This window comes from Hibiscus syriacus, unplaced genomic scaffold (assembly GCF_006381635.1).
Source record: "Hibiscus syriacus cultivar Baekdansim isolate YM2019G1 unplaced genomic scaffold, ASM638163v2 tig00110485_pilon, whole genome shotgun sequence".
Lineage (NCBI taxonomy): Eukaryota > Viridiplantae > Streptophyta > Magnoliopsida > Malvales > Malvaceae > Hibiscus > Hibiscus syriacus.
Window position 1 is genome coordinate 383,642 of NW_024062760.1, and position 12,891 is coordinate 396,532.

Below are 12,891 nucleotides of genomic sequence, written 5' to 3' on the forward strand. Positions count from 1 at the left end.
AAGTATAAGATTGAGTAATAAGAATCAATGATTTTTAAACTAACTTTTATCTGATTTAGTAGTTTAAATATTCATATTTACATTGGATTATCAACAAGAAATTTTATCGAGTTAGTATATTCAATGGACCTATAGTTATTAAAGAATAAAAAGAGAAAACTAATGTATGAAGAGTATAGGGACCGAAAGAACAAATAGTCCCTTTAAACATACAATTTGATCACCCATACATACAAAACTACCCCTCCGGACCAAGTCAATCGACCCCTCACGGTATAAAATCTTCAAGAACATAAACCCTAAACAGAAAAGAATCCGAGTAGTTTCTTTATAAAGAATTCCAATTTCAAAGAAAATTCTCACCGGAAAAATCTTACATTTGTTACATCGTTCATTCCCATTTTCTCAATTCAAGAAACCATGGGTGACGAACAAGACGATAATCTAGAGTTAAGTTTGTCTATCAGTCCAAGGCCGTCTTCCAGGGCACCGCCGGTGGCGGTTACGTTACCGGTGACGGTGTCTCCCCGACAAGAAACACGAAGAATGGTTTCCCTGCCGTCGCCGGTGCAAACACTTCTCTATGAATCACCAACTTCCCACCCGCTTCAGTTGTCCGCCAACCATTCTCTCTACGCGCCACCAGAGGAGATCGCTTTTTCGCCGTCTCCGGCTGATGTTCCCCGAAGTGGGACCATAACCGGAGCAGGCCCATCAAGAAACGTACGTAATCGGAGGAACACTACTACAAATGCTCCGCGAAAAGGGAAAAGCGAGACGATCGAACCTCCATATCCATGGGCGACGAACCACCGAGCCACTGTTCATGATCTTCAACATTTGTTGTCGAACGGGATCCGTACCATCACCGGCGACGTCAAATGCAAGCGGTGCGAGAGACAGTACCAGATGGAGTTCGATTTGATAGAGAAGTTCACTGAAATCGGCGGTTACATAGCGCGTAACAAGCACTCCATGCACGACCGAGCACCACCTGTTTGGCGTAATCCCGTGTTACCCAAATGCAGGTTTTGCGGCCAAGAGAACAGCGCGAAGCCGGTGATTTCAGCCAAGAAGAAAGCCATCAACTGGCTATTCTTGCTGCTCGGCCAAATGATCGGTTGCTGCACTCTCGAACACCTCAAGTATTTCTGCAAACACACCAATCTTCATCGCACTGCTGCCAAGATCGCGTTATTTATCTCGCTTATCTTTGTCTCTGCAAGCAACTCGACCCACTGGCCCTTTTGATCGATAATTTTGATGCTTTCTGGTGATCGGATCGGTTCCGGGAAGATTTCATATTATCTTGGTACGTATATCAAGCTACTTTGTTTATGATTTTACGTTTGTTCTTAGGTTTTTTTTGCAATTTGGGTCATTGATACAACAACTATTTTGTTTATGATTTTACGTCGTTGATACAAAAACTACACAGTTGTTATATTGGCAACACCTTCTTGTTCCATAAATGCTTGTTTCCCCTAATGGATTTCACTTTACATAACCAATGCTGCATGAAGCATAGAATAACGTAGCACTTCTATTATATCTTACCAAATATTATGTTATTCTGATTTGAATAGAATATCGGATATGAATATATATATTCGATAAAGGTTTACATTTGGAGGACTACATTGTATGCAGTATTTCTATTAGCTCTCACTCTTATCAGCAATTTGTTATTAGTTACGTTATTATTTGAATTCGAACATACAATATGATTCAAACATGTGTCATGTATGATTAGATTATCTAAGGGTATCGAATATACAATATATTTTTCTAAGAAAGGTATCGGATATTCATGTTTATCTAAAATTTTAAAGGTTTTTTACCATATATTTAGGGGGGTTTATTGTCTTATTTACATGTTTGACATGAATTTAAATCTGAATACTAAAAGAAAAATGAACAACATTGGATTAACACTAGCTGTTAGTTGTTCTTCTTTTTATAGGTTTATTTGAAGGGACTATTTGGAACAGCAAGAAGGGAATGAGTGGATGAAAATGAGCAGAAGTGTCACAGTTTAGATCTTTGTTTTCTGGAGGCAATTATCTTTGTGTTCAAATCATACGTAACAGATCGAATGTTCTTTCATTTTCTTTTCTACATAAACTAGTGATTTTGTTAATGAATATCATATTCGTATTGTTGATGAGCGTGGACATGTTTTTTTATCATCGCTTTTGTATATTTAAAGATTATTTTCTTGTTTGAATTTGAAAACAAACCCTGAATCAAGATTGGCTGTTGTCCAATTTAAGATGAGTCGAGTCCGAGTATCTTAATTCATGACTCAGGTAGTTATTGAGTCAGATTGGGATTTTTAATTTCTTTTTATAACAATATTCGAAATTCGTTGATAGTCGAATGAGCATAAACAGGTTAACAAACCGAAGGCGGGCCTAAATGGGAGTCGGAGTAGAAGGACTAAATTAGTAATTAGTACACCCGTGCCAGCCTGCCGGTCAAGACAGATTAAACCGAATAAAAAGAATCCTAGAAAAAGTATTACTAAAAGGGTAAAACACACAATAAGTTATTAAATTATAGATATAGTATCAAAATAGTCATTTTAATCTTTATTTTTTAGTATTTTGATCTTAATGTTCATTTTAAGATAAAAAGCCTTTAATATTTGGTCGAATAATTATTTTAATCCTTATTTTTTATTGAGTATTTTTAATCCTTAATATTTTATTTTAGGGTGAAAAAACATCTATTTTAACGTGTTTAACTTTGTTAACTGACAATTTTCATCTATATAAGGTAATTTTTATCCCAAGTTAAGTGGGGGCCAAAATATTTCTAAAAAGGAATAGAGATCAAATTGATTATTAATCAAATGTTATGTAATATTTTTGATATTATGCCAAATTATATAAAAATCTAGTAATGAATTGTTTCCTGTTTCGTTGACTCTTTCACTTTTGAATTACAGCTTCTCAATTATTTTTGCTTTGATTTTATTTTGGACAAGTCATTGTCCCTCCCATTGTCTAATGGCAATTTTAGTCTCGGCTAGTTGAAATACTTGTCAAACTTAACCCCGCCCCTGCCAATTTTTAGAAATACTTACTAGGTTCCTGTTAACTTTGAAGTTAGTCGTTTTGGCACCTTCCATTGTCTAATCCTGGCTCCGTCCCAGTAGATATGCATACCATATGTCCTTGGTTTGTTTAAGAAAATGTGCTTTTGAAGCAGTTCAGCTCAAAGGATGATTACTTTTTAAGGTCTATGGAAGTTCTAATTACGAAAAAGGGGAAATCACTATGCGTTGACGTTTTCTGAGATCCCATGTTTTCCATTTTATTTTTCCTTTTCAATTTAGAACATCTTTATGCCAAATGATGAGCTTCAACATTTAAATCATGGTCCACATCAGACCAATACATTTTTATCAATTTACATAGCTTCAGTTTCTAACCATTTACACATGCTTTTGAGTTCCATTTCTGGCTCATTCTACTAATGCTGCATGTCAAGATGGAAGGAAATACAATTGATCGAGTTTTGGAACCCATCGATGTCTTTGGGCTTTGGTAATGGATGAGATTAATTTGATAAATTTATTCAACCACCTAGGCTTGTTTGTTGTATCCCCCTGTAAGGAGAGGTAAGGTCTTAAGGTCCAAAACATCCTTCTGACCTGGGCTTCTTCTTATGGGTGTCACTCTGTGTGTGTTTTCTGTTAAATTCTAGCTTACGTGGCTTACCTTTGCAAATTGTACTTTAAGCTGTTTTTGGTGCATGCAGGGCCTCTTTGGGGTTGTTTTCCTATGAGCCCGAGTGGTTCGACACAAACAATATTAATTTTGCTCAGAGTGAGGGTCATCTGTTTCCCTTTTTGCTCACTATCTCTCAAGTGGGAGTTTAGATTCTCTGCAGTCTGATTCCAGGGGCCGTGCATCTGAAAATGGAACTCTTTGGTTGAGGCGGTAAGATGGTCATGTTTCAGCTTCTTGGTTTAAAATATTTCGATCAGAAGACATTCTATATCTGCAACGTATTCATGTATCTTCTGTTGTCATACAAATCCTAAATTTATTTAAACATTTGCAGAATGATAAATATTTCCCTGTCTGGATTGTGTGTTCTGTTTCAATTCTAATCCTAGTGTTGCTAATATCGCAGAATGCTTACCCTGTCTGGGGCAAGATGGACAACTACGCTGTGGGAAGAGAAAAACGGAAGCAGCTTGTTTTAATGCTGTGTCAGCATGAAGCTGATCGGCTTGAAGTTTGGGCACAACCTCTTTCAAAGTACTTTCATTTGTCTGCAGAATATATCTGTTGATGTTTTAGTTCTACACCTTTTTTCTTTTGGGATCTTTTTGTTGAATTAACTACTTTAGTAAGCTTTGTTGTTTGTATTCATCTTTATATTCAGGGAAGGCACATCTTCTCGACCCAAGATTAGAGCAGACAAATGGATTGATATGCCAGGGCTGCTTTCTCAGTAGATCCTCGAATTGCCTTTTTCTTAGCCTCAAGATTTCCAACGAACCCTCATCTGAAAGCTGAATAACTCAGTTAGTTCAGGTATGGTTTACTTTCACAGATAGCTGATTTGGAATGGCAAGGAAATGGAACTTCTAAATTACCATGTGGCTATTTATTGTTTTGGTGATAATGATGATTGCCACTGCCATTGTGGTTATTATGCTGAGCATTTCAGAAACATTCATTGTTTTGTTTTCTGCTCTTCTGTTTCTATTGTTAATCTTTTATTGTGCCATGATGACATGATATTTGTTGATTGCTTCTTGATTTACTGGCATTTCGCATGCAGTCAATAACAGATATCCGCTGTATACCAGAGGCGCTGCCATATTTTGTCACTCCGACGGCAGTTGATGAAATTCAGCACTTTTACAGCATTGCCTCACTGGGCTGCTTGTTCAATTACACAAGCACTTGAATTCCTAACTCCTGTATACAAGGGTCATCCACGCGTCATGGCTTATGTTCTAAGGGTTTTGGAGTCCTACCCTCCTGAACGTGTAACTTTCTTTATGCCACAGCATTTAGCAGTGCAGGGTATGCTGTAGCAAGCCTTCTACTTCAGCCAAAGGATCGGCACAATGGAAACCTTCTTTTGACAAGTATGGCTCTGCGTTCCTTTACCCGTAGTTGTTAGAAACTTATAATAGTTAATAAAATTATTTATATACCAAAACATGATGACTTGATGATTAATACAACATAACGACTTATTTTTCTTAAAAAGTGACGACTTATCGTGACAAATAGTTACACTAATGTAATAAAAACTATGAACAGTTATGGCACTAGTGTCAGAAACACAATCATAGGAGTGAATTATAACACACACGACTTAGTACCAAACTGGTATTGTCTGTTAAATTATGTCAACCATTGTGATATGCATGTCAATGCAGTGAAGGGAGGCTTGCTCATATTGATTTCGGTTTCATCTTGGAAACATCCCCTGGTGGAAATATGCGGTTCGAGAGTGCACATTTCAAGTTGAGTCATGAGATGACTCAATTATTAGACCCCTCGGGGGTTATGAAAGTGAGACCTGAGACAACTTCGTAAGGTGATCACTTTTGTTGCTTGATTTTATCCTTATATCTTATCTACATATTATTTTTATTGTCAAGTCATTTGAATGATTCTTTTGTCAAATGCTTTGCAGTTTATGCGTGAAGGGATACCTTACTACTCGCCGTCGTATGAATGGGATCATCAACACGGTGTTGCTTATGCTTGACAGTGGATTGCCTTGTTTCAGCAGGGTGATCCCATTGGAAACCTTCGCAAGAGATTTCATCCTGAGATGACCGAGCGTGAGGCCGCCAATTTCATGAAAAACGTCTGCACTGATGCTTACAATAAGTGGACGACTGCGGGATATGACCTAATACAGTATCTGCACAATGCATCGAGAAGTAAAGTCACGGGTAAACCATCTTTAAGTGTACATTATGGTTTGTAATTTATATATATTTTACCCCATAGTTACAGTTTCTTGAACAAATCTGACAATTGACCCAATTAGTTATAAAAAGGAGATTTTTGAATGGAAGAAAGATGAGAAGGACCCAAAGAATAATTTTACCTTTTTAAAGGATAAGAGCTGCAAGGCATGTGGGACAGTTGAAAACATGAGAAAAAGCAGAATTTTTATCAGCGTTGTGGTGACATCGCACAACTGCTATATGTCAAAGTGGATGAGGTTTTAAGTTTAGTTTTGGAACCCAGTATACAATTGATTCACTTTTTAACAAAGATATGATGTGCACTATGAGGAATACACAATTTTGTTGCACTATGAACGATTCTAGACATATCGGATCCATTTCAAACCTGACAAAGATTCTTAGAGTAAATCGAGTCAAACAAAAGTGATGAGGTCTCTCTAAAATAGAACGAACAAGAAAACATTAAAACGTGAAACCTTGAAAAAACATGTATTTGAGTTAGAACATTGTGGAAGGATACAAAAGATGGCAAGCAAACTTTAGATAGTCCCCTATGATGGAGGTCTGCAATGACGATTTTGTCAGGAGAAGGCTCAACAGAAAATGTAGGCTAAAGATGTGGTCATTCGCGAGTTCCTAGAGCAGTTTACAAGGGTTTAGAATAGTGAGACATGTATCCAGCCAGTGAAGCAAGAAGACGACTTGTCAAGCTGCTGGAAGCTATCAAGGGTTTAGAAGACCTAACTAAAGTTACCTCTAAAATATTTTTAGTCTCATTGTAAAACACTTTTGTTCAAATGTAGTTTATTTTTATGATAATTTTGTGATCAATACCTCGAAATCTTTATGCATTATATATTTATATGCATTCATTATTAAAACATAAATGATAAATAAAGATAATTTTTTTGTAACAACCTCTATACCCACCACATCCTCACAACTCTTGATCTAAATCAACCAGATGGAAGAAAGATTGGCCAAGTTAAAGATAATCTGTTGAAACTATAATAAAACATGATCCAAAACCAAAATCTACTATGGATTCCATCGCGCAAGGTCAGTCGTCCTTGGTTGACCAAATCGGAGAAGCTAGTTGGATTAAATTTTGCAAACATACATGAGGAAGGTATTTCTGAAGGAGTAGTGGCAGAGGATAGACATCAATAACCAATCCACACAAAACCCTGAAGATTCTTGTGTCTCGGACTGCGATGAAGAGGATAAGGGACAAAAAATGGAGGAAAAGATAAGGCAATTAAAGACTAGATAAAATGGTAAAAGGAGAAGATCGTTTCTACGGTCGATGCCTTATAACTAAGCTTGGTCTCAGACTTGGTCTTGCCCCCAAAATTCAAAGTCCCAACTTTGAAAAATATGATGGAATAGCTGTCCTTCGACCTATATCACCATGTTACGTCGGAAGATGACAGATAATGTACGAAATTATCAACTCTTGATTCACTATTTTCATGAAAGTTTATCAGGTTCAGTAATTTATTGGTACAATCAGCTGAACATGATTCACATCAAGTCTTGGTAAAATCTCGCTAAGTCTTTCTTAAAATAATACAAACATGTGAATGACATGAGATATGACCGGTGATGTTGCAAAGTATAAAAAGAGATCTAACGAAAGCTTTAGGCATATGCGTAGTGGTGGAAAGATATAGCTATGCAAATTCATCATCCTTTGGATGAAAAAAAGACAATGAAAATATTTTCAATTATCAAACATACCCTTAGATTGATTGAAAAACCTATTATCATTCTCGCTTCCCGCTTTGTAGGCTAGCTGTTGTTGCAAAGCAGTAGGTATAATAACAAAATTCACCAATGCTTGCATAAATGATAATTTTACCTCATATATTCTTTTTCTGAAGTGTTTAGTCACTAACGTTTTAATTTTTGTAAATACAAACTGTTGGATGAAAATGTTAGTTAACTAATGATCAACATATTATTGCATGATGTTTTTCACATGTAATCATTATTGACGTGATATATGTCGTGTTACCAAAAGTGATAATGTGATATTATACACTGAATGATGTCATTATATGTATTATATTACCTAAAAAATAATATCATGGTATGTGTTGCGTCATCCATAATAAGATATGTCATACATCATCATTTATAGTAGTAATATGACATTATCACGTCTCTAAAATGATGTCGTGACATGCACCATATCATTTAAATTAATGATGTGATTTGTATCACACCAACAATTGAACATAGTAAAAATATCATATATAAAAATATGTTAATATAATTAATTGATGAATTTATCTATATTAATTGTTTTGATGAAAACAGAAACATTAAGTACTGTATCACCAAATAAAAAACAAAAATAAAATAATTATGTGTATAAATGTTAGGGATTTTGTCATTATACCAAGCAGCAATGCGTGTTCCTCACTTTCGCGTTTTTTTTTCAGTTGTGCTTTAGATCTTAATTATAATAATTAGAAGAAATATTATTTAAAATTTGAAGATTTTTAATATTATACACTTAAATATTTTGAAAATTAATATTATATATTTAATATTCAATCGTAATACCGTGTACTCGTTTCAGGTAAAGTGGTAAACACTTTTATTATTAATTTGCCCATCCTACATTTTATTCTTTCAAATTCCATCTAATTTCTTTTACAATTTCCATTTGTTGTAAAATCAGACTCTAGAAATTATGTACTTAATTGCAATTCTGATAAAATGTCCGGTGATTTTGTAATTTACCAAAACCCCTGCTCAGAAAAACTCGGGACTCGGTTGAATACGGTGGTGACTATTTGCTGACCTTCACAAACCCTCACTCACTCAAACTCCCAGTTCACATCACACGAAAATTCCCTAATCAGTAAATGGGGAAACCGTGGGTAATTTCTATTGCTCGATATCCTTCTTCCATTTCTCTGCAATGCATTCTCTCCGAATTGCCGACCGATCGCCGACTCCTTGTTCTCCTCGACGATTTCGCCATCAAGTCCCACTCCATCTACTTCAATTCCCTCAATCGCGGCTTCGACCTCGAATTCAAGTCGTCCCACTCCATCTACTTCAATTCCCTCAATCACGCGGCTTCGACCTCGAATTCAAACTCGCCGATGATCCAAAGATCGCCTTGCAACGCTACGGACGGTATCTTTACGATGCCTTGATCCTCTTCTGCCCCTCTGTCGAACGTCAGTCATTTCACATTTTCAATCATTTATTGTTTTCGAATTAATTTTTTTTAAATGCGTAACCAGTCGAATTAGGAAATCGTTTTGTTTGTTTAGGATTTGGAGGATCTATTGATCTTGCTGCCATTATCGATTTTTTTGATTCTGGTCATGATTTAATTATTGCCGCCGATTCGAATGCCTCCGATTTGATTCGGGAAGTTGGTAATGAATGTGGAGTTGAATTTGATGAGGTTCGATACGCATTTATTGTATAATTCGATGCTTCTTTCTTTGTTTTTGCTTAGCTTGATTGATCATTAGAGCTTCCTTCTTTGCTGATGTGTAGGATCCTTTGGCTGTGGTTATTGATCACATCAGCTATGCTGTATCGGAAACCGAAGGAGATCATACGTTGATTGCAAGTGATGATTTGATCAAGTCTGATGTGATCTTAGGAAGCAAGAGAATTGTAGTAAGTGACACCTTCTAGATGCTTTTAACCCCAAGTATTGATGTTGTTTGTTCAATGTATTTATCTGCAAATTTGGGCTTGTTCAGACCATGACAAAGGTATGCTTTATTATTTTTTGTTCTATAATAATTTAAATAATGTCAAATGGGGAATGACGAATTTCAATTATTCTAAACATTGCCATGTGTTTGTTTGAGCTTACATGAATTCTGATATATATTGAAGCCCATTTCATGTTATGCAGTTCTTGAGTACAGTGATGATAGTTATCGTTTCTGATTTGTTTCCTCTGCAGGCTCCTATACTTTTCCGAGGCATCGGGCATTCACTGAATCCTGCCAATAACTGGTATGCTGCTTGCATCTGATTTGAAGGAATTTAATCATTTACAATTTTAATGATCACAACCATCCTATTTCCCCCTTACCACGTACTATTTTTTAGGTGTTAAAAGTTCTCTCAGCTTCTCCATCTGCCTATTCTGCTAATCCCAAGTCCAAGCTGTCAACTCCTCCAACATTGATTGGTTCTGCTATCTCCTTAGTTTCAATTGTTCAGGTAGATCAATGAAAACTGTTGTATATTTCTGTGTCTATACTCTTTAGCATGAAAGTTTCCTTTCCATATGGTTTTGTACAAGAAGAATGGAAGAACCGTATGTTGTGACTCAAATATATCAAGCAATTCAATTAAACTGAGCTCTTTTTTAATTTTCTTTTTAGGCCAGGAACAATGCACGGATTCTGATTACTGGCTCGCTAAGTATGTTCAACAATAGGTACGTGATATAATAGCTTTTAACTGGTTCCTGTATTGATGAATATTTATTTTGAATTTAATAACATGTTACGGTTCTTGATGAACTGTTTAAATGTTTTCAGATTTTTCAGATCTGGTGTGCAGAAGGCTGGGAGCCAAACCAAGTCAGTGAACTTCAACTCTCTGAACTACCTTTTAAATATGAGAAACTGAGCCATATTAAACAAATTAGCAGTAATTTATACTGACTAAATAAAAGAAAGAAAGAAAAACTAGTTTTTAGGTTTCCATTGTATGAAGTCCATGTTAAAGCTTCATCTTTTATATGGATCTTTTATTCAGATGCATTTCCAAATTTGAGATCAACTTTTTGTTTTTGGAGTTCCTCCAAGTGCATACTGGATTGTTGGTTAACCGATGTATTTAAAAATACATTATATTGTAAAGTTCTTTCTGATTGCAGACATGAGAAATCAGGCAATGAGCAATTTTTGACTGAAATTAGCAAATGGGTTTTCCATGAAAGAGGTCATCTTAAGGTAGGCATGTTGATCAGTTTTTTTCCTTAAATATTTGATTCTTTTATGAAGGCATCTGCTTGGTTTTTCAATACATTTTTGTATTCAACATAGACTTTTAACGTGTTTTTTATCTTTAGGCTGTAAATGTAAAGCACCACAAAGTTGGAGAAACCGATGAACCTGCTCTATATAGGATTAATGATGAATTGGTAATGCTTCTACCTTGCCTACTTTGATGCAAGGCTTAGTAGCATATAAGAAATTTAACTAAAAAGAAATGGGTGTATTTCTTGAAGGAGTACTCAGTTGAAATCTATGAGTGGTCTGGAACAAGCTGGGAGCCATATGTTGCTAATGATGTCCAAGTTCAGTTTTACATGATGAGTCCTTATGTTTTGAAAACTATGTCACACGACAAAAAGGTATGACATTTGCCTCTTGAGCTCATATAGTTTGTGATATCAGTCTTCCCTCGTTATGAAGTCATCCATAAAAAAAAATATCGGTCCATTTTGGTCTTGCAGGGTCTATTTTCCACATCGTTTAAAGTTCCCGATGTTTATGGTGTTTTCCAATTCAAGGTCGAGTACCAAAAGCTTGGGTATACAAGTTTATCCCTTTCAAAGCAGGTAACTACTGTTTTATTTTCAGGATTCCGGATACAAATGTCTTTCTTGAGACCTAAATATCTTGCTGGTTATCCCATTTTATTTGATGGAAGCTTGTAATCAAAGTTAAAATTTGAGAAGGATCAGCACAGACATTTTCATCTATGATTGCCTTTCGTTGATATTGCTTTGGGTCTTTCACGTATATATTTCGTGAATTTGTTGGCTAAAATTGTTAACATATTGAAATTGGATTGCAGATTCCTGTCAGGCCATACAAGCACAATGAATATGAAAGATTTATACCTGCTGCATACCCCTATTATGGAGCTGCATTTTCCATGGTACCAGACTCTCTCTCTCTCTCTCTCTCTCAACCATTGTTAGCTCTATAGATTATAAAAAGACCTATCAAGATTGATCAGAACCTGAAAATCCGATACGAGTAATCTGAATCTGAACCCTACCCTACCCAATTTAATCTTAAAAGCCAACAAATTGAGCCTTAATATTGAAAATTTCAAAACTTGAATTGACCGACCCATATAGACTTGTTCTGATAGCCACCCAATTGACATATCAACTTATCGGCCAATCATTCATCAGACAATTTTATTTTCGGACGAATCACTAGGGTGATGTATTTGACGTTTAATGTGTTTATTTCTGTGCGTGTAGATGGCAGGATTCTTCATCTTCTCCTTTGTCCATCTCTACAGCAAGTAGACTCGTAGAATCTCCAGCATGCAGGTGGACCATTGGATCCGAAATTATATTTAGTGAGTAATGCTGCAATAGAAAAGTTTAGGGTTTTCAATTCGATGCTTACTCTATTTCCCCCCTTTATCACGCCGTTATAAACATTTCAGAAATATTATTAAGAAGTTTGATTTTTTTCCGAGTATAATAGATTTTTGTTCAGTTTGATTAATTACCCAAATTTGTGGAGTATGTGTATGTAATGCATTTAAGTAATTATGGATTTTGAGTAAATTTCGTAAAATAATAATAATTTAAGTATGTGTATGAAATGCGAAATTTTTATATCAATTTTGTTGCAAATGATGATCGATACAAATAACAATTTATTGACAATGATAGTCGGAATAGTGGAGAATTTTCTACATAAAAATAGAAAAAGATTCAACCGTGTAATCACAATATTAATGATTTAATTTAGTGACAAAAATAATTCAATATAAAAATGTGATGTTAAAATTAGAGTAAAATATACAAATGGTCCTCGAGCTATATAGTGTTGAGTCTTTGACTATCAAAAGTTATAAAATGGTTTTCTAATTATAGGATGTTGTTTTGTTGAAATTTTTGACTATTAAAAGTTACAAAATGATCACCTAATTATTCATTATGTTTCAAGTTTATTTTTTTGTTAGAA

The 12,891-nt window shown here is 35.3% G+C and overlaps 1 protein-coding gene and 2 pseudogenes across 1 annotated transcript; all 3 read left to right on the forward strand.

The window, feature by feature from the left end:
- The first annotated feature begins 420 nt into the window (after nucleotides 1-420).
- LOC120129315 lies at nucleotides 421-1,258 on the forward strand (annotated as a pseudogene).
- Nucleotides 1,259-3,495: 2,237 nt separating this feature from the next.
- Nucleotides 3,496-5,970, forward strand: LOC120129316 (annotated as a pseudogene).
- Nucleotides 5,971-8,888: 2,918 nt separating this feature from the next.
- LOC120129318 (dolichyl-diphosphooligosaccharide--protein glycosyltransferase 48 kDa subunit-like) lies at nucleotides 8,889-12,390 on the forward strand. The gene is made up of 13 exons (XM_039146841.1): nucleotides 8,889-9,153; nucleotides 9,250-9,386; nucleotides 9,482-9,607; nucleotides 9,903-9,959; nucleotides 10,052-10,165; nucleotides 10,330-10,385; nucleotides 10,489-10,530; nucleotides 10,830-10,905; nucleotides 11,025-11,096; nucleotides 11,184-11,309; nucleotides 11,412-11,516; nucleotides 11,756-11,839; nucleotides 12,174-12,390. Exons 1-13 carry the CDS (start codon nucleotides 8,889-8,891, stop codon nucleotides 12,219-12,221), a joined length of 1,308 nt encoding a protein of 435 aa, XP_039002772.1. The 3' UTR covers nucleotides 12,222-12,390.
- The last annotated feature ends 501 nt before the right edge of the window (nucleotides 12,391-12,891 follow it).